Source organism: Rhagoletis zephyria, unplaced genomic scaffold, assembly GCF_001687245.7.
Source record: "Rhagoletis zephyria isolate East Lansing unplaced genomic scaffold, Rhagoletis_zephyria_1.1 Rzeph_scaffold_00485, whole genome shotgun sequence".
Classification (NCBI taxonomy): Eukaryota; Metazoa; Arthropoda; class Insecta; order Diptera; family Tephritidae; genus Rhagoletis; species Rhagoletis zephyria.
In genome coordinates, this window is record NW_016157569.1 from 190668 (window position 1) to 213732 (window position 23065).

Consider the following 23065-nt stretch of genomic DNA (forward strand, 5'->3'; position numbering starts at 1 on the left):
TGGCATTGGCTTAGGGTATGTAGGTATGTATTTGCGTAATATTAAAAAAAAAAAATAAAATTAAAAAATTATCTGTAAAAAAATAACACTGTTTTAATATGAATCTCTGAAAACGTATATGGGGGTAAACGAAATTACAACTACAAACTAGACTTTTATAAATAATTACGTAAGTAGGCGTTTCTAATAAATTTAATATTTTTTATGTACTTATAATGCATATTTATACGTCAGTATATACATACATACATACATATACATATATTTTATTTAAGATTAAAACTTGCACGTTTGCCTTACGCTTATAACTAATTGAAATCGTAACTGTTAATTTCATCTACAACGATATGATAAACGCAATACAGTTCGGTAAGTATGTATGTATACATATATGTATTATATGTATATAGATTTCATTTATTTTCATATATATTTATTTAATATTGTAATACAAATAATTTCAATATTCCTTTATTTTAATATTTACTACTTACTAAATTATATCTTACTTAATTTTGTATGTTCTTTAAATTTTTAAATAAATAGAATTCAGTTACTACTATATTATAATATACTATATTATACGTATAATCTGTGATAGATTTGCTCATGTGGGCTTCAGTGACTTACATATGTATGTATGTATGTATGTGTAGGTGTGTACTGCATAATCGTTTTATGTTTTCTTAGTAAGTTCTTACTGCGTTAAATTTTCTTAATTATTCTTTCTTACTGCATTAAATTTTCTTTAGTTTTCTTTCTTACTGCATTAAATTTTCTTCATTTCTTACTACATTAGTTTTCTTGTTTAATTTCACATTTCTGAAGCACCTAATATATATGTGTATGTATACAAATAAAATACATTTATATCTTGCCATATCATAATTTTGTAATATAATTTATATGTATTATTCGTCGTTAATTTCTTTAGTGCAAGTTTTCGCTATATTCTCGTCGTTTTGTACCACAATAAACTCCGACACATCTAAGTATTTACATACACGTAGCATACATTATACTTTATTCATATATTTTTTTATAATTCAAATTTTTTTTTTTGTTTTGTTATTCTTCAAACATTAACATTTCTTTAATTAATTTTTCTTCTTGCTTTGCTAGTCTAAACATATATTAGCTGCCATATTTAACTCAAAATTTTACACATATCGCATGTAGACACGGATTTTTTTAACGTATATTATAATTATAGATTATATAATAACTGTTTGCACATATGTATGTATGTTTTTCTACCAAGTAAATTCAAAATTTCCAGTTTCATTACTACTAATTGGAGATGCATACAATTTAAATAGCATTAGGTATTATGACATAAGCGATTTGAATACTAAAATACCATTTAGAAACAATATTTACTCGTATATTGGAGAGACGCAGTCACATTTGAAGGCTTACATAGTATATCTAGCGTAATTGCTGAAGAAAAGTATTTTTTTTTTTAGCAGAACTCCACGGCAGTATATCAGACGCTTTACTGACTCGGCTCTACTGTGAAAACATGAAAAGCGTTGAAGCGTAGCGGTTTTCGTGAGCGAATGAAATCCAACACAAATTTTAATCGTAAATTTGTCGTACCCGACAAAGAATATATTTTGATAAATGAAATCGTTTTGTAGAAAAAAACATATGTACACCGTGGCGACTAGGGATGTTAATTGTTCAGCTTTTTCCGATTACTTTTCAACAACTTAAATCGAAAAAATTGCTTCTATATTGTTTGAGAAGCTCTCCTACCATAAAATAAATAATAAATAAATAATTAAATGGGCTCGAAACCTAAATTTTTATTTAAAGTGGCGTTTTTATTTTTTCTCTCTGTCAGTATTTATTTTAAAGGACTTTAGTTTCAAAGATATGATTGATTTCAAAAATTATTTAAAAAATTCAATGCAATGTAGAATAAAAATATGCGTACCAAATGCAAGAAAAAATTTCTTTAGAATCTAAAATAAAAAATAAACTTTTTGGATTCACAGTGACGAATAGGCAATTTTTTAAGCTGGTAAAGTTAGAAGGAAGAAATTCGAAGGTGTTATCGAGTTTATATAAGTCCTTAACATATAATTTTTTCCAAAACAAATGTTGCGAAATTTCAAGGATATAATTTTAAAAGTACATTTTCAATATTTACCAGTCCTTCTGCACCAAAAACTTGAATCTGTTTAAATTCTACAGGATTTCCTCCTTAATTTTATACCCATACTTTTTCTGTAAGCACATTTCTCTAAATTTTTTAAATCAATTTTGAATAACTGACGTCAGAGTGAAAAACTAAAGACGCAATTTTACTATATTTGGCCCAAGGTTTCGCGAATATATTGATATTTGTGTTAAAAATTTACTATCGCGTGGTGTTATATATATAATGAGCTAGACATTCAGAAAAAAATATTAATTATTAAATAAAAAACGAATTATAGCCAATACGGATCCAGAAAAGAAGTTTCTATTATTGCCGTCAGTGCAAATTACAAATCCCGAATATCCCGGGATTATGTGCCAAGAATCCCGGGATTTGTGGGAACTTAAAAAGGACGGGATGCCGGAATTCCGGGATTAACATTCCTAGTGGCGACGCATAACTGCTACATTTTTCCCAAGTATTGTGGGCCCTATCGTGGGAGGCCTAATTTATTTTTACTTTTTGCTTTGGTTTACATTTTTATGACAAATGCATTAATTTTTGATTGTTTACCAATCAAGTATTGAGCCTCGTCACACACTGGTCTTTTCATACAGTCTGAACCCGTGTTTTCATGGGCGAGAAGGCGAAGAGAGTAGTAGTTTACGCTCAGCAATTTCAGACGCCGAATAGTGTGTACAGCAGCCGGATTACGGCATTCGCTATCGCTTGAACTCCATCGATAAAAAAAATGCTTAATGGATTTTAGCAATTTTTCAGGGGTTTTCGCGATTCTTTCTTCAAAAGGCATCTCTAAAAAATTGTTTTGACAACTCATAAAGCTAAAATTTCGATTCCAGCGTAGTTTGCATCGCTAACAATGTCTATCGCGCTTTCGCTTAAACAAGTTAAAAATTCGCGACGAGAAAAAATTGCTGCTAAGAAAAAAATCAATCAACAAATTATAGCTACTTTTGCTATTGTTGTTCGTTAAAACTACTCAACTATATAAAAAAAAAACTTTGCAATGAATAGGAATAAGTGAAAACAGCAACGGAAAAGTGACAAATGAACAAAAATGTACATATATTTGAACAATACTTTGAGACAGTGTACGAAAATAAACTATATTGTACGTTACTATTTCGTTTCGTTTATTACTTTAACAGTTCGGTACAATACGAAACAAAACGGCTGAGTTCACTTTGGCGATAGTACACTACAGTAGTTTAGTAGTTACAGACGAAACAACAAACGAAATGAATCGTGCAGGGAAAATATATTTATGTATGCACATATATGCAATAAACAAATACAAAACGAATGGCTGCAATGAATAAAAAAAATAAAAATGTTTTTTAATTGAATTGGATATGAAAATTTACAGAAAAAATTATTTTTCACGTAATTGAAACGTTTGCATACATATAAAACGTACCCTATGGTACAATTGTCACAAACGAAAAGCAAACGTTTCTCGTTGGGGAAAATGACAGTGAATCTTACAATTTGTTTCTGACTATTTACAAAACTGTACAAAACCACAAATGATATGATGATCGATGAGCAAATGGGAATTGTTTTGTACAGTTTATTTTCGTACCCTGCTTTGAGAAGCTTTATTGAACTTCTTAAATTAAACAAAAAATTTATTAATACATGGCAGACATGCCTTAAGCGGAGATCCAAACATACTGTCTTCATGAAACACTTCATTTTCACTTAAGATTTCATTATTTTCAAATTCTCCTCCGATATTATTTATAATAAAAATGCTAATACTGCTTCGTGACACATATACATACATATATAATCAAAAGTCTTGCCCACTGATCGCTGGTAACTTCCTGAAAGGGATACGGATTTTCTGGAAATTAAATTGATACAAAAAAATAAACGTAGATATGGAGCTCTATTCACCTTGAGCAAAAATCCCGAAAAAATATCGCGAAATTTTGGGAAATCGCTTTGCTGTCCTGTAATATTGACACGGAGCTCCTCAAAGTCATTCAGCCTTATCACGAGTTTAATTTCCACCCGAAGCTATTCACTTTTGCGGATAAGGCTGATTATTACAAAACTCTTTTGTGAGCCTAAACAGTTTCACAAACCTCTTTTCCAAAATGCTGAAACTATCCGTAGATTATCTCATGGATTTGCGAAGGCTGTTCTTTAATCTTCTTTGCGAATATTAGGCCAAGCTATTTTTATGGACAGGGAGGACAGAATCGCGATTTTTGGGGGTTCGCGAAAAATTCGGTTACAATTTTAGCTTTAACATTTTAGCGATAGCGAAAGTTGGAGTCCGGCTGTTGTACATGGAAAACTTTAAGCGACAGGTATGGGTTGAAATACCCGCTGCAGTAGTGCGTACCACTTGCATATCCTTCCCAAAGCGTTTACGCCTAGCAAAAAATAGAAATCGTGAAAGATTTGAACTCAATGAACAAAAAGTAAATGAAAATTAAGCGTGTTCTTTTCAAGATCAACTTAGGTATTGGTATTTATATGCATTTCATTAAATTTTTGTAACAGTTATCCGTTGCCGCGGGGTAAACTTATTTTGCATGAGTATAAAAATATATACCTTGTTTATACCTACGCAAGAACGGCATTAAAAAAAACCGATTTGACTCAATCCATATTTCTATTAAGTGTTTATACCTGTGTCGTTATAGTGCACTCGCTGAAATCGTATTCAAAAGTAAAAACAATTTTTTTATTTTTATTCGATATTTCATTAATAAGTAATTTGCACGGTGGACCGAAATGCAAGCGAACCAGAAAACCAGCCTTTTTTTTATTTCGCGTCAAATGAATGTTGTGTTTATGCGTGTTTTCTAACTGATGTGGGAAACAAAAAAGCGATTTGAAAATAAATTCGAGTCAATAACCTTTTGAATTTCTGAGCGTATTGAAAGTTGGTTTATGTTTCCGTTTTGAATCACAGTGAACTAGGGATGGGCGAAATAGCGATTTTTCAGTATCAGTGAAAATAGTGATTGCGATTTTTAAATCACAGTGATTTTTTATAGCTATTGCGACCGCTAGTAACCGCTTTTAATAAAACAGAAATTTGTAATACCTCTAATAAATGATGACAAATCAGTGTTGGTACATGTAGGGACAATTCCCTACCCTTAGGGAATTCAGTCGAAAAAATTAGTGTACGGTAGAGGGAAAAGTTGCATTTATGCGCTCAAAAATTGCCATATTTCTCTTAGTTTTTTATTAATATTTGCAGCCATCTTTACTCGTTGATACAATTTTTGAAATAAAAGCCAGGGCTGCAAACCACACCAAAAATCGGTGCGGTGCGGTGCGGTTCGGTTCAGTGGTTCGAACCACTTAGACTATAGGCACCTAATTGGCAATTAAGAAGCTTTTCAATAATTTAAGCCTTCATTGTTATCCAAGTTATAGAAAAATTCAAATTATTAATTGCCAATTCTTATTCTCTTATTCTTATTCTTAGATTCTCTATGCAACCCTGCTAGGTATGTTTAATTCCATCAGGGATGGAAAATTGAATTATAAAATTGTACTTAATTTATGGAAAACTTTACCTAAAAGTAGATAGATGTACCTAAAAAGTAAATATGTATTTCTATATAAAGAAAATAGGAGGATAACAATTCCCATCGATGCCATATCAACTTCTGTGCTCACATTAAACAAATTTTGGCTATGAAAAGAATCTCTTCGAGCAGCGTGAGAGAGAACTATATTGTAGAAAAAGAGAATCACTTTCCTCCCAGTTCTTCGATTCGACGTTTTAAAAAGAAATATTTTCCGTTTATCTGGCGAAATAAACTACACTTGCGTTACTTTGACCACCTTTCTGTATCATTTGTATGCCCCTTCATAAAGAAGGGAAGCTATTAGACGCCCGCACCAGAAAATGAATTGAAATGCCAATAAAAATAAGAACTGATTTCCTGAGAAGTTATTTGGATAAGTTCCAAATATACCTAAAATTTTGAGTTTGTACCGAATGTACTTTCAAACTAAATAAAGGTACGATTGTACCAACTTTTCCGTCACTGTAGGCCCAGCAAACAGTTAGGTTTGATACACATTTGAGAATGATTTGAAATCAAAGCCTTTCTCAAATGCCAAACGTTTGAAAATGATTTGATATTGATTTGAAAATTACAGCTTTCCCAATAAAAAGGGGAGTTTGATCTCCATTTGAGAATATCGTTAGCTCTCAAATCAATGTCAAAGGTTATTTATCAATTGTACTTCAAATGTGGAAATAAAATTTATTATAGGAAATGTATGTATATTTAGTTTTTTTTTTCTTCGCGTTGTACATATCTATGTACATAACAAAATAAACAATTAAGATAAAGTAATTTATAATAAATTCGTCTTGAAGGGCTGCAGCTTCATCAATCCGCGCAAACATCAAATCCACTATTTGTGGGCTTTCTCTTTGAAAATTTTTTTCTATTTTCCGAGTTTTAGAAAATTTTTATTTAACTGGCATTGTTATTCTTTATATGGACGAAATTACAACTCACGGAGTTGCCATCAAACAAAAATTTTGCAGTTTTACTATACGGGTTGTGTATTACAAAACTAGAAAAATGCTTTAGTGGATTTTCATTTTGAACCGAATCGAAGGATTTTTTGGAGTGGGGTTTTCGGTTCGATTTAGGCATTTCAAAAACGGTTCGGTTCGTGGTTCGGCTCGAAGCTCGAATAAAGTGGCGCTTCGGCGGTTTACACGGCCAAAGCTAATTTCTTTGCTCATCTCAGAAATCCAAAATTAATTTCGGGTCGTATTTCACTCATTTACGAATTCCGCGGGATCGGATTTGGATTTCATAAAAACCAACTTGAGTATTGCTGAGATGCATACACAGCGTAACAAGTGTAAAAATTATATATACAAAATGCAATCAGTCTAAGTAAATTAGTTGAAACCTGTATTGAAATTAGAATGACAAGAAAACTTAAATATTTACAGTACAAATTTCATTACTTGTTTCTTTCAAGTCTTCGCAGCATTTAGTTTTTATTTTCCAACATTCAAATACGCTTATTTAGCTATCAATTACCTTGTTTATACGACACTAAATACGGTTTCATATAAATTCGTGTCAGTGTAACACACTTAATTTGCACGCGTTTATACGATTTAAGTTAACACGAATTAATGCACTTTATAAACAAGGTGAATGAGAAAATAAATATTCATTCAACATGCCTGCAAAAATTAATGTAGTAAATTTTTTTTCAAAATTTCTTATTTTCATTGCTTTCCTGTATTTCCATTGGTTAATGTGTTTTCGTTTATTCATGTAAACTACATGTGTGATCATATTTTATGTTTAAAATGTGTATGTGTATTATTCTCTGGCAGTACTTTTTACAGTAATCTTTTCTTTTCTATTTTAATATTATTATTATTTTTTAATATGGGCAATTATTTTAAAACTAAATCAACATAAAAAATGTGTACAATCACATAAAAGCAATGGACCGTGTTAAATAAAGCATTTCATAACTAAACACGCCCAAACTAAACTCCTAACTCATGGATTTGAGATTATTAATTTTCAAATTATCCAACTAAACACCTTCGACAAATTTTCACTTTATCCAGCTAATGCGTTGCACAAGCACAATCGGTTGCATTTCGGCTATTTGCCACTTCGAGTCCACAGCTTCCTCCATACCTTGAGCGCTTGCAATTTCGCATCCTTTAATTTCTTCTATCTCTTCATCCGTTACCTCAGCTTGTGAAATTTCTCCAGCCAATCTCATGCGGTTCAACTGTTCCTCGGACCGTGGCCGCAATGTACGAAGTCGTTCATTTTCATTCGTCTTCCAATGCGCTGGAACCAGAGAACGTTTATTAATGAGAAGGCTCAGTTCCAGAAACAACTTCTGGCCGTCATAAATTTTGAGTTGTGGGAGACGGAATATACCACACCGGACCAGAAACCACCACTCGTCGACGGAATACTCGTTGCCGCCACGCCAAAGATTTTCAATTCTACAACTCTAAGACGGAATTTACCATAGTGAAAAGCAATATGAAAAATAATAACGAAAACGGAAAGAGAAAGAGAAATCTAACAAGCACTAGGCAGAGGCGTGCTAGTGCCAGATCAAAACAAGCACTAAAATAAAAATGGAAGTCAGAGCGACAAGTGTCGAGAATGAAGCGGTGAACGGGGAAAGGAGTGGGTTTTTGTACATTTGCTTGCTTGCCGAAAATATGATATTTGCGTGAAATGGATTTGGTGATCGCAATGTAAGATCGACGTTTTTATAAAAAGTTACATACCTACTATTTTATTATAATTTAATTAAACATATGTATGTACATCAACAAAACATCCGAAAAAGGACAAAAAAGTGAATGAAATGCGGATTTTCGTCCGTTTACTGATTCCACTTTCGGATACTTTGACGATCCGTTTTCCCACTAAAACGTGCGGCAAAAACGTATGTACAGAAAAGTACCGAAAATGGTAGCGAAAGGGATACGTTTTCAGGTTTTTTTCTGAAATTTATCTGATTGAATTTTTCGTTCAATACGCTTTCCTTCTGCACTTCACAGATATTTTTTCATGGTTCAAAAGAAATAAAATAAAATTAGGAAGTGACTGACGGAATTCGAACCCGGCACCTTCTGGAAGCTAACAAATAGCGGTACACTTCTCTGCACACTCTGCCACTGCCGACTACGCATGTATGCTTTCAAATGTTTAGCTTGAGCAAATAAAATACAATTCCTGCTTTCAAATGGAATCATCTTTTTTAACCGTTTTCCGGATACGAAAATTGATGATGACTGTAGGAGTTTTTTGTATTCGTTTTAGGATACGGAAAATTCAACTAAACTGCACTGTCGGCAAAAGTTACGTTTCTTTGTTAGCTGGGTATCTATTATACCAATTCATGAAATTGCATCTATGAAAATATGCTACACCCTATCTGCGCAATCGACTCATTTTTGCACGTCTATTTGCCGACGGCATTTCGCATGCAAAATTTACAAAACAAATTTATGTAGATATAAATATGAATGAGCTTGTTCACAAAGAAATTAAAAGGGGGATCAAATACCTTACCAATGATACCTCACAAGTCTAAATTTGTAAGGTTTTGGCTGAGTTATGGTCTGATTATGCATACTTCGCATAACTTCGCACAACTTCGCATAGACTTCAAACTGTAATTTCGTATGTACTTTGTATGTTTTTTGTATGTATTCCATTACCCAGAAATTAGCAGAACGTTGAAAAACTTAGACCTTTATTCGAGTTTTTCTTAAACCAGTCTTTGAAAAAAGTGCAAAAACAGCATCAAAAATTTCATTATTATGATTCCGTAGCAATTTTTTTTACATTTTTTATGCAAACTTTTTAAGCTTAAACTGTTCAGTCATCTAAGGTAATTTTTTCAAAAACTCAATTTTTGGAGGTATTTTCAAATCGATCCAGCTCATGCAAATCTTAATATTTTTGCGATATATTTTGTTGGAAATCTTAAAATATAATAGATTACATAATTCCAGTTGAAAAACAGTACCGTTTTTTTTTTTGTTGTATGGGGAGTGATGCACTCTACTGTACATAAGGTGATTATGATTACTCGGCCGTCTATCATAGTAGCACAATGCCACTAAGTGCATTTTAAAATTTTCAGGCAATAGTCTCATGCGATTATCGATTATATTTTTTGTTGTTTGTGTGAAATATTTTACTTTTATCAGTATTTTTCTTTTAATTAAAATATGTTGAAATAAAAGGGAAAAAAATATTTTGCCACTCAAAATATTGCCTTAGAAAATCTTACCGTCATTTAAAGTACAAAACCGCGTATCAAGAAAATGTGAAACCGCGTATCAAGAAAATGCAAACATTACATTTGCATAAATTATTTTCTAGAGAGTAAAAACACTCATATTTTAAAATGGTTCTCTTTTTTGTTTGGCAGCAAATGTCAGTTAAACGGTTTTGCAGAATGACGATACGCGCTTCTGTACCTCGACGTTATAAATTTATCTGAAATAGCTTCATTCTACACACTTGTCGTTCTGACTGCCATTTTTCGTTTTCGTTCTTATTTTTCATTTTGCTTTTCGCTATGGTAAATTCCGTCTTAGAATGGTAGAATTGAAAATCTTTGGCGTGGCGGCAACGAGTATTCCGTCGACGAGTGGTGGTTTCTCGTCCGGTGTGGTATATTCCGTCTCCCACAACTCAAAATTTTTGACGGCCAAAAGTTCATTCTGGAATTGCGCCTTCTCATTAATAAACGTTCTCTGCTGAAACCTTTAATTTGTTCTGTTAATTACGTTTGCGACTGGACACGCGGTCGGCCTTCTTTGTACGCGCTGGCTTTTTTGATTTGACTGGCGCAGGTGGTGGTCTTGCTGGCTGCACTGCTTTCAAATTCTGTAGTTTTTGGAGTTCCTTAGCGACAACAGGCTTATTTACAGGGTTGTTTACGGTGCGCGCAGTCTTTGGTTTTGACAAATTCACCGCAGTTTTTCTCGCTTTGGTTTTCTCCGCTGATTCAATTAGCTTTGGCTTCTTCGAACACTTATTTAACGAGCCCGGCGGCCGGCCGCGACGACTTGTTGTAGTCGCCTCAGTGCCAGAGATCTTTGAGGCTTTTAATGTCACCTTCTTTTCCGCACCCTCATTCTCCATGCACATATCTACAGCGGGCGGCACGAACACCTTTATTTGCGCCATACTATCCTTCGAATAGGTGTGTGCAATATTACCCAAATTTACGGGCGGCACAACAGCGCTCGCCGGTAGTACAACACAAGGTTCTACATCTGATAGATGAACTTTAGATGTCTGCAATCGACTGCAACCAAATACAAAAGTGCCATTCGATTCACTAGCGCTGCCAACGCCTCTTCCTCCTCGGCTACGTGCAGATATTGGCAGTTTCGAAATGTTGCGCTTTTGTGTGTGATTGCGTCGTCGAGTTTGTGCTGGTTTAGTCACCGGCTCAGTGGTCGTAGATGGCGAACTGCCACCACTACCTCCACCAACACCGCCAACACCGCCAACACCACCAACACCGCCAACACCGCCACCACCGCTATTCAAACCGACACTTGTACCGCTCGTAGCAATGCTGCTCGTGAGGGTGTTCACATTGGGTGCGGATATAGTGTTCGACGTAAATTGTACGTGCAAAGTCGATTCAGATGGAAAAGTCTTTCGTCGTCGTTGCGGGACGTTATTGGCCGGATCGTCATTTCTGTTTTCATGCAATATGGACTCATCAGAAAATTTGCGCGTGCGCCGGCGCATATGGTATGAATTTTCTGGTAAGTGATGCGTTGTATCGATTTGGCTATTTTGTACTACCATAGCGGTTTCTTCGACGATAGTGGCAGTTGACACATCCGCTGATTTGTTGAGAGTATTGGAATTAGAACGCTTTTCCGGTGTAAAAACGAGCTCTTGTGTTGAAGAAACTTCATGATCGGATGATATTAATATTGCTGTATGAGTATTAGGAATGAAAAGATTTTATGATAAACTTATAATAAACTATAGAAGCAAAGAATAGTCTGAATTAAATGGAAAGTATAGAAACTAGAGCTGGGATACTATCGATAATATCGATTGTTGAAAACTGTCGCCTGTCGGTGTTTGCGAACGAAAAATGACACTGAAGATGGCACAATGCCGAAACCGGTTTGTCCCCAAACCAAACTTGACAAGAGTTGACGGAAAATCGTTCCACAATACATCATACTCCTACCCTGTCGGAAACACAAACAACCAAAAAGAAGTTATTCATATCTAATTCAGATGTTCTGATAAATTAATGAGTTTATTTTATTATTATAAAAAGTTCCTTTTGATTCATTCAAATAAAAAAATAAAAAATATGTGTAATTTACAAAGTAATTAATAATTTATTAACCAATTTTCAGAGAATTAGGGTTTCAATTGAACACTATTACATAATGTGGTTCACGACGATAGTAATATCGATACCATCGATGTTTTCAGCTATCGCTTCGAAAACTATCGAGTGACGGTACTATCGATAGTATCCCAGCTCAGCTAATAGACACCAAATAATAAACATTATCCGATACTTGAGAAAATCTGTATTTTGCTAGACTATGATACAAAATATCTTCAGCAAATAAATCTGAAATAATTTCGTCGATTTGGGGAATGCATTGAATGAGAGTTAAGGCATTACACGTACTTTTAACTCGTTCGTATTTAGCTTTTACTTGAATATGCATTAGGGTGATCCAAAAACAAATAAAGAATATATGGAAAACTTTGGGCGCTTTGGGCGACCTCTAAATATTTTTTGATTTCAATAAAAAAATATGGGTATATTTTTTTCGGTATTGAATAATCCTAGGGGATTGTTGAGAGCATAAAAATTCCGACTTCACTTTTTCACATGCATTTTTGGACCACCCTAATATACATACATAAAACATATATGTTTGGGGTAAGTTTTATGTTGTAAATGTTATATTTATTATTTTAAAGAGAACATTTCGCTCTCAACTCCAAGTTGGCTTTGAAAACCCTCTGTTAAAGTTAAAAAAAATGCTCCTGTACTACGAATGGAAAATAAGCAAATTGTTCATCGACACCTGAGTGGAAGATCGACCTATCTCGGCAGCCAGTTCGAAAACGCCCTATCTCAGAAAACTTTTCAAGAACGCCCTATTTTAGAATTTGGTTGAAGAACGCCCTATATCAGTATTCGGTTCTCAGCTGAAAATACATTGAAAATGTGCTAAGATAAGGCGTTTTTGAATCGGTAACTACGATAGGGCGAATTTTGAGATAGGGCGCTCTTCAATCAATTTCTGAGATGGGGCGTTCTTGAAAACAATTTGGAAAAGGAGTTTTTCGAGATATCACCGACTCCGGCGCCACCTACCGTATTGTTTTATTTTATTTTATTTTTTTGCATTTTAGGCTACATTTTCAGTAAAGGTGTAATTCGCCGGTTGCGAAAAAAGTTATTGATTTGAAAATGAGTGAAATATCTAAAGAAATACGATTTTTTACTATAAAAAAGTTGAAAACGCAAAACAAGCCGAAAAGTACTGTGAGTGAACGTCGGACCCAGGAGTGGTTTGCTCGATTGCGTTGTGAAAATTTCGAAGTCAAAGATGCATCTCACTTTGGTCGGCCAGTCACTGGAAACGTCGATGAAATAATGCAAATGGTTGAAGCAAGACCGGCATAGAAGGTAAGGCATTAAGCATGAACCATATGATAATTTGGAATCATTTAAAAAAAACTCGGGCTACTCAAAGGAACACGATGTCTGGGTGCATCATGAATTAACGCAAAGAAATTTGATTGACCAAAGGTGAAACGCTGCTGAAACGGAACGAAATTGAACCATTTTTGAAGCGACTCATTACGAGCGATGAAAAATTGATTGAATACGAGAATAAGCAAAGATCGATGACCCTCCACAAACGACTTCAAAGCCTGGATTGACGGCAAACAAGGTTATGTTGAGAGCATGGTAGGATTGCAAGACTGCAATTGTCCACAATGAACTGCTACAACGTGGTGAAATGATCAATTCGACCGTTTGAAAGAAGAAATCAAGAACGAGCTACCAGACTTGGCCAACAGAAAAGTATGATGAGAACACCAGGCCGCACACATCTTGAATGACTCGAAACAAATGAACGGAATTTGGTTAGGAAGTTTGAATGCGTCCACCGTATAGCAAGGACTTTGCACTGTCTGATTTCTATTTGTTTCGGTCTCTGCAACACTCTCATGATGGTAAAAAACTAGCCGACCCAAGAGCCGCTGAAAATCACTTGGTCAAGATTTTCGCCGACAAATCATAGCAGTTCTACACCGATGGAATTATAAAGCTATCTTAAAAATGGAAAAAGGTCACAGACAATAATGGCCAATATGTGCTTGATTCAGATTTATTTTATTTTTATCAAAAGTGTACCCAAAATTCCCCGTAGCCTTTTTATATGTCTTAGGTTAGGTAAACGGGCGACTAAGCTGTCCATTGTGATGATCTTAGAGGGGAGAGGGAAAACGATGCAGGGGGGCCGGAAATAGAGTGGGTGGGTAGGGGAAAGAGGAGGAAAACTAAGGGAGAATGACGACACCTATAGCTTTTGTAGGAGAAACGCTCCGTGCTCGCAACGAATCAATCGACCGGTGTCTATTCCCGAGATCTCATCGGGAGTGTGAAAAAAGTTCGACCCAAGGTGCTTAAACCTTAGGCTCACAAAGGCAGCGTACCAGAGCCGCAGGTGTTAAGATGATTCCACTTCATCGTCCTACATACAGCTGGTGCAGTAAGGGCTATTAATGACACTCCCACCAATAGTGAGAGAAGCAGCTTGCTTAGTCTCACCTAATATATACCTAGTGACTTAATTAGCCTCATTGCGTGAGTCGTGTCGATTGCAAGTCGTTTTCCGAGAATCGAAGCGTGTCGAAAATTTCATGTCATTGCCTAAAATTTCTACTCGACTAGTGTTTTAAAACGGAAAAACTTGGCAGCACTGCATGGCTTTCGACGATTTTTGTCGTTTACTCATTTCAGCACGATACTAGATAATGCCAATGTTGTCGAGTCGTACAATTTAGACTAATTTACGACTTACGCAATGCGGCTGAATATATACAGAAAAAAAGCTATAACCAAATACGGCAAATTCAGACGCGAGCAGATTTTACTCTTTGGTCTTCATCAATAAATTAAAGAAATTATAAAACTGTACAACTTACCATTCGCCGATGGTGGTGAATTCATAGCATCTTGAAATTGCTGTCCAAGCTGTAATGGTGGCGTTGAACTTTGGCGAGATGAGCGATCACTAAACTTTCCCACATCCTTTTCAGCCAGCACGGGTGCAGCCACCGATGGTAAATCTTTTACTGAGACTTGCTCGGGTTCTTTTACTGGAACACTTGCAATCGCAAGCGAATCTGGCTGCGGCAACTCAGCGGCCATTCTTTCCTTAGAATTCTGTGTCGATGGCGCCAGTGGCAATTCAATTTTCGCCGGTTCTACAATCAAAGCCGTTGTTGGCGCTGCTGTATGACGTTGTTCTCCGTGTCTGGTGACACATCCGCATTGGGAATAGGTAAAGGCGTCGGCGCCGATATTGCTACAGCAGGTGGTGTAGGTACATCACGACTTTCACCGTTGAGCAAGTATGTTGGCAACGTGGGCGTAGCTTCGAAACTCATCAGCGTCATAGTAGCGCCCTTAATCACATGCACAGTTGTGGGTTCAACAATGCTTTCCAAATCAGACATTTTATGTACATGTTTTGATAGCTGCGACAACAGACAATCACTACTGGATTCCTCATCATCCGACACAGAGGACGCGGTGCGTACGAATTCGTCAGATTTTTTAACGGCTAATGGTTTTGTATTTTGACGTGCGTCGGCGGTGCCAGCGCCAGCGCCATCGTCATGGCCATCAATGGGCGTTATGCAACGAGAATTCGATTCGTTTTGCAAACCAATTACAGTTGGTGGATCCGGCACAATCTGGATGTTAGACGAAAACGAATCGCACGATGGCCGCCTCTTTGGCAATATTATGCCTGTCGCCAGTAGAGAGTCACCATTTTCGTTTTGCAGCTCGTGTGAGATTAAGCTCAGTGCTGTTGATGGTTTTTTCGTTGTATTTGCCAACATGGTTAGACTCGCAGCAGCTGCTACCATTTCATTCGATATTTGCTCTTGTACCTTTGGAGCGAGATTCTCAGTCAACGGTGAGCTTGGCTTGGCGCTTGGGAAGGCAGCGGAAAGAGGTGTCGGACAGCCGTCTTCAACTTGCTCAGCACTGGACAAATCTATGGCAGGTGCCTTGGCATTAACTGCCTTAGTCGCACTATCACATGATTCACTTGATTTCGGTACTAAAGATCTAGTTGCTGCTGTGGCTAGTATCAAATCGCTCAATAGACTATCCTTTATATGTCTGCCCGGTGTCACGTCCACAACTTGCGTCACTATGGCACCGTGTGTATGCTTCCCTTTAAGGTGCTTTTCGACAATATTGCTACCATCCATGTCCATTGGAACATTTGGACTGTTTTCTTCGCGACTACTTAGCAATGCTTCGTCACTAGGTGCGCATTCGTCGTTCTTCGATGACTGCTGCTCTGTTACTTCTTGTNCTAGTTGCTGCTGTGGCTAGTATCAAATCGCTCAATAGACTATCCTTTATGTGTCTGCCCGGTGTCACGTCCACAACTTGCGTCACTATGGCACCGTGTGTATGCTTCCCTTTCAGGTGCTTTTCGACAATATTGCTACCATCAATGTCCACTGGAACACTTGGACTGTTTTCTTCGCGACTACTTAGCAATGCTTCGTCACTAGGCGCGCATTCGTCGTTCTTCGATGACTGCTGCTCTGTTACTTCTTGGTGCGCGCTGTTTTCTGCAGTGTCTACCAGGCCAACCGGAGTTTTGCAAAGACTTTCTGTGACGTTTTTGTTTTCACTCGCCGATTCTAGACTGAATGTTTTCTTTTCGCTTTGGCTGTTATTGCTGCTGCACAGCCCTCCATCATCTACATCTAACTTGGCACTGTGAGCTACATTGGCAGGGATTACCTTGCACTCTTTAATTGCGATATCCTGTTGCGTTTTGTTTTCCTTTTGTTTACGCGACGGCTTTTCTGATAATTTCATCTTTTTACTGTGGTTGACTTGTTGTTGCTTTCGTTGCGTCTTCCGTCGNTGTTTTCACTCGCCGATTCTAGACTGAATGTTTTCTTTTCGCTTTGGCTGCTATTGCTGCTGCACAGCCCTCCATCATCTACATCTAACTTGGCACTGTCAGCTACATTGGCAGGGATTACCTTGCACTCTTTAATTGCGATATCCTGTTGCGTTTTGTTTTCCTTTTGTTTACGCGACGGCTTTTCTGATAATTTCATCTTTTTACTGTGGTTGACTTGTTGTTGCTTTCGTTGCGTCTTCCGTCGTATCGCTTTCTTAGCACGCCCTTCGACGGTGGGCGATGGCGGTTTGGGGATTTCTTCCTTAGATGTATTTGCAACGGTGATGTATTTCGTGACGGTGGCAGTATATTTTTCGTCCATCTCCCATTGCGTCTTGAGTCGCTCTTTTAACTTTTGCGAACATTCTAATTTGTCATGCTCTTCGACCGTGGGCGATGGCGGTTTGGGGGTTACTCCCTTAGATGTATTTGTAAGTACATTTTCAACAATATTTGTGTAGCCTGCACCAAGTTTTTCGTCCATCTCTAGCCATTGCGTCTTGATCCGCTCTTTTAACTTTTGTGCACGTTCTATTTTCTCATGTTCAAGTTCTAATGTCGGAGCCACTGACTCTGCAGTGCTTCTTTTGGCATCCAGTTGCTGTTCTTTCGTTCCGTTTTCATTTTGGTAGACAGGTATAGTTGATGCAGGCCTCAAATTTGATGTTTTATCAGATGAACTTGCCGAGGAAGAGTTCATATTTAAATGCTGCAAGCGTTTCAAGCGTACCTTAACTGTTTTTGTTAGCGTGCGTGGCGATGAATTCAGCAACCACGAAGGCGCGTTCGATGGGAAGTCTGAATTGCTAGAAGGATCTTGCATGCTACGCCGCACCTCCACACCACTGCGATTTCTAAATATTGATGGCGATAATGAAGGTGCGCGCAATAACTCCATTCGGGAAGTGGGTGAGGAAAATGTATGTGAGGAATTTAGCAGCAAATCCTTACGAGCATATCCTTTGCGAGTTGGTGCTGCATTTCCGTCTGCTTTAGCTGTCGGTGTTTTTGATATTGAGCGCGTGGGAGTCATGGATTTGGCATGTCGTGTATGCGATGTTGGTATCGTTGCTGCTGTTACTTGCGGTATTTTTGGTTTTTCAGATAAACTTGTTTTGCTCGCTGCCTCTACAACATTTTTCCATTTTGATGTAGCGCCATGTTTTTGATATTTCAGAACATAAGAAGCGACCAAGTCACCCGTTTTCAACGATTTACTCGACATTTCAGTAGTCTGCATCTGAGTGCTGCTAGCACCAGATGTTCCCACGGCAGTATCTTCTGGCATATATGTCCCAGTTGCTGCCATATTGCCTTGCTTTCCCACTGCATTCATATTATTTGCATTTTTCGCCACATCCACTTTTGGATCAGCACCAGCTGTTAGTTTCAAGGCGTGTACTTTCGTCGCTTGCCTCACAGCGGTACCTTTCTTATTTTCAGCCGTCTCTAACACACTTTGCCCATTCGATCCCGCCATGCGATTGGGCGCTGTAGAACGACTTCGCGCTGCTGCTTTTGCTTTAAGTTTAATTTTTCGTTCTTTCACAAGCATTCGTTTGCGATTCAAAATACTCGGCGACTGTAGTTGCCGCTGCTGGGCTTCTTGTTCCTGCGCCAGCAATGACTTCTCTTGTGCTTCACCTCGCTGGCGTTTGATTTCTACAATTTCCGCCATCAATCGCTTGTCCTCCTCACGCTTTTGTTTTAAAATATTCTGAAATTCTTGACGCTTAAAAGCGCGTTGTCGCTGCATTTCTCTCTGCTTCTCTAACAAATCGTTAATGAAGGCAATCTCTTGCTTCTTGTACTTAAGAACCTCCTCATTTTCCTGCATCACCACAGCGCATTTCTTATGCAGTTTGGGATCAGTTGCTACTTCGGCGGTAGTGATAATAGGATTATTTGTACGCACACTGATTGGTGAAGTTGAGGGATTACGCTGTGCTGAAAGTGGACTGGAGAAGGTTTGGGGAGAGATAGTGACGCGTTTACTCGGGCCCGGCGCTGTATTCGTTTCGCGAGAATTGTGTGTGGACTTTATTTTGCTGCCGGCGAGGGTAGTTTTGCTGCCGCTGTTTTTCGCCATAGCGGTGCTATTGGCTAGTGAAGGTTTTTTGATTTTATAACCGCTAAACAACGTTGCAATCGCGCTGATACGCTCTGGATATGTCGAAATGAAATGTGGAAAAATACATACAAAAATTATAGGAATTTTCTTAAACATAGTTATGGACATATTAAGGATCATACTGATAATTTGGTAAATCAAAGAAATGTGTTTAAAATTATTAGATGATAGTTTGCTAATTTTTCTTTCTCAAAATATATATGCACAGTTATTAGGCGGACGTGATATAAAAGATTTACATGCATATGCATATTTCCAAATATTCTATACAAGGATTTCATCAACCTAAGGGTCGATTGAATTTTTCACAAAAAAACTAGGTATAAAACGCACGGACGATTATGGTTTTATGCTTATATAATTGCATTACGAACATCTTGTTATTTTTCGGATTTTTTACGATGTAAAATCAAAAGAAATATATCACAAAATTCTTAGATATACATCATTTATCATACATAAAACTTGACTTAGTTCGAACGGCTCGTAGAATAACTTCCTAATTCGAACCTAGTAGAAGGTTGTAATCGGCACATCCGTATGAGGCTGCACGGGTTTCCCACATTGCATCGTGGTGTTATCAAAGGTGTATTTAAAATTAACTAACAGGTAATATATGCCGACTTACGCGACGGAAAACATCCAAGCTGCTGGAGCTGACGGCTCGCCAGCCGAGCTATTCAAAAACGTTGGCGAGTAGTTGATAAGTTGCATGCATCAACCTTTATGAATGCATGCCCGACGACGGGAATTTGAGTTCACTTAGCCCACAAGAAAGGCGATTTAGCCATACGCGCCAACTACCGCGGTATCAGCCTTTTCAGCATAGGTTACAAAGTCTTATCGGGTGTATTGTGTGAAAGACTAAAGCCCACCGTCAATGAACTGATTGAGCTTTATCAGTGTGTCTTTAGACTTGGCAAGTTCACCATAGACCAGGTACTCACCACACGCCAAATATTGGAAAAGACTCGCGAATATAGGATAGACACAGGGTGGTCCAAAATAAGTAAAGTCTGAATTTTAATGCTCTCAATACCAAGGATTAATCTATATCGAAACAATAGACTCTTATTTTTTATTTCGAAATCAAAAAATATTTAGAGGTCGCTCAAAGCGTTCAAAGTTTTCCAAGTATGTTATATGCAAAAAACAACTTTTCTTAGAAATGGTATAGAATTCTTGAAAATCAATATTTTTAGATCGGAGAGTTCCAAAAACAATGCTTAATTGTTTATTTAACTATTTTTTAATACAAAAGATTTTTTATTTGTCACCCTATGGCATTTTCTGGGGGTTTCGGTGGACCTATAAAATATAGTTACTATGAAGAAATTGTTAATTGGGAGTTTCTTGAAGAAAAGAGAGAGAGAGCGATTTGAGCGACCTCTAAATAAAAAATAGGGGTATATTTTTTTCGGTATAGAACAATCCAACTTTGCTTTTTCCACATGCATTTTGGGACCACCCTAATCGACACACGCCAACTAACTTGCCGCAATGTGTGAATTTGGTATCATCGCGAAACTAATACGGCTGTGTAATATGACGTTAAGCAATACGATCAGCTGCGTCAGAATTGGGAAGCACTTCTCTGAGCTGTTTGATACAAAACGAGGTTTCAGATAGGGCGGCTCACTTTCGTCCGATTTTTTTAACCTGATGTGGGAGAAAATAATAAGAGCCGCAGGACTAAACCGTAGATAGAGAAACAAAGGGCGTGGGTCTCTTGGTGAAGGAGAACAAAACGAAATATCTCCTGTCATCAGACAAACAAAAACTTTGGTTATTTAGAAATCAGCATTAACACCAATAATAATGTCAGCCTTGAAATTTAACGTAGAATTACTCTTGCCACAAATGCTACTTTGGACATAGTCTCGTCGTACAAAAATAACACTCAATAATGACCGTGCTGGTGTGTGGCGCAGAAGCATGGACAACGAAAAAATCTCATGAGGCGGCTCTTGGGATTTTCGAAAGAAAGATTCAGCGAAAGATTTGTGGCCCTTTGCGCTTTGGCGATGCCGAATAATATTTAAATATTAAAATACAGCGGCTTCGATGGCTTGGACAGAAATGCTCCAGATGTGAAGAATAGGAAGGCCTCCTCTGCGATGAAAACACCAGGTGGAGAAGGACTTGGCTTCATTTGACATTGGCGTCAGTTGGCACAGAAGAGAAACTATTGGCCTGCTAGTTGCCACTCGACCACAGAGAATATATCGCATCCCATCTTCAAACGACTCACAACTCAAAATTTGGCATTTTTGAAATTATGCGCTAAAAATGTACACAGAGCTTTTATTTACCTTTCAGCAAAAGCTGGAGCAAATTTTTGTTATAATTTGTTTAAAAAAAAAAAGTATTATTTTGTGTTGTGACGCTTGCATCATATTTTTCCATCGACATAGTCTCTAATGGATGTTTGAAATTGACGTTTAGTAGTGTTGCGTCATATTTTTTCAAGCTTCAATTTTGTTTGCGTGACCGTGTTTTCACGTAAGAAATTTGAGCACACGAAATTCACTGTTTTCTAATAAAGCAAAGATTCTCGTAGGCGTCTATGAATTTATTTAAAAGAGGAAATTTTTTTGGTTTGCACTTCCACAAATTTTTGTTTTCGTACTCCTCCTATCACCATATATTAGGTGCAATCCCGTATTCCTCGGACTAAAACTAGTAAAACTGACGAAACAAAAAAATTCGCTCACAGCGAGAGAGTAATACGGAAAAGTACGGGATCGCTTTAAAGTAAATAAAAATTATAGTTTAAAAACTAAAACCTCCCTATTATAATTCTTCTGACAGAGAGAGGACCTTATTTACTTTCTTATTTGTCCTCTCAATTGCCAGAGAACGGAGTACGGGATTGATTCAAGTAAAATCTGACTATTTCTGTCTGGTTCGGACACGTACGGGATGGCAACTTTTAATTCGCCTTACTCTTGTAGGAATTTTTTTGAGAAACAATTGACTTACTGTTACTTATATTAATAGTAAGAGATATGAAAATTTTTAAAATTTGTATTCTATTTACTTTCCCGAGCCGTGCGTTTTATACCAGCTCAACCTAACCTTATAGTATATGCATATGTTATAATCAGCTCTATTGCCCATTTTCAAAACACAAATGCTCAAAAAAGTTTTTCTAACAGTTTGCAATATTCAATACAATTTCGTAAAATGCGAAATAAATAAACCGTTTAGTATTAGTTAGGGAACAAGTGTTACATATATACATTTTACGTGCTATTTGCAGAACTTTGGTTAGGCTAAGGGTTTGCATTGCATGTTACGAAATTGAATCAATAAGTACTGCTTTCTGCGCATTTTTTTTATACAGTTTTTATATGTATATGTGTATGTATGAGCATATGTGGTATACATATGTTTATTGCACTAGCCTAAACATATGATTGATTAAATATTGAATTTATCACAGTTTGTTTAGAGGTGGGTAACGCACACGCCACATTTCTACTCAGTTCCAACTTCATAGTAATTCAAATAAACGCTTAACCAATTAAATCATTACATATATTTTGTAATTAAAGAAAACTAAATTCATAAATAAAATGATTGAAAGAAGAGTTAGCGCAGTAGCTACATAGATATTTCATAAACCAATATTTACTAGTAAAATGCTTTATTGTCCAACACATAGTGAGTAAGTAGTGCTCGTTCAAAATCCTGTATACCACACCCTCACAGTTTGGTAGGTGTACAAGAAAATATGTACTTAATTTCTTTATACTTCAAACGCCATATTTTGCAAGGGAATTAATGGAAGCAATTCGCACATGCCACACTACTAATTGTACATATACATTTTGGTTTGATTTGTGATTGATTAGAGGTTTAAAAGAATACACCATATTTAATCATAAGTAGAAATACAATAGATATGTAATAATGTACATTAATTAGCATCTAAGCGCATATTTACCAGGTATACGACGAATAGCTGTATGCAATGCGAAATCGCGAACTGCTCAAAGTAAAATGTATT

At 36.8% G+C, this 23065-nt stretch overlaps 2 protein-coding genes across 2 annotated transcripts; both read right to left on the minus strand.

Annotated features, from left to right (window-relative positions):
- Window positions 1–6785: 6785 nt before the first annotated feature.
- LOC108359878 (uncharacterized) lies at window positions 6786–16206 on the minus strand. The gene is made up of 4 exons (XM_017611942.1): window positions 15347–16206; window positions 14905–15236; window positions 10467–11639; window positions 6786–7992 (listed from the first exon to the last, which is right to left on the minus strand). The coding sequence occupies exons 1-4, from the start codon at window positions 16204–16206 to the stop codon at window positions 7748–7750; spliced, it is 2610 nt and encodes an 869-aa protein (XP_017467431.1). The 3' UTR covers window positions 6786–7747.
- Window positions 16207–16261: 55 nt separating this feature from the next.
- On the minus strand, window positions 16262–23065 carry LOC108359879 (uncharacterized protein DDB_G0284459-like). Its single transcript, XM_017611943.1, has 3 exons — window positions 23003–23065; window positions 17128–19085; window positions 16262–16879 (listed from the first exon to the last, which is right to left on the minus strand). Exons 2-3 carry the CDS (start codon window positions 19009–19011, stop codon window positions 16262–16264), a joined length of 2502 nt encoding a protein of 833 aa, XP_017467432.1. The 5' UTR covers window positions 19012–19085; window positions 23003–23065.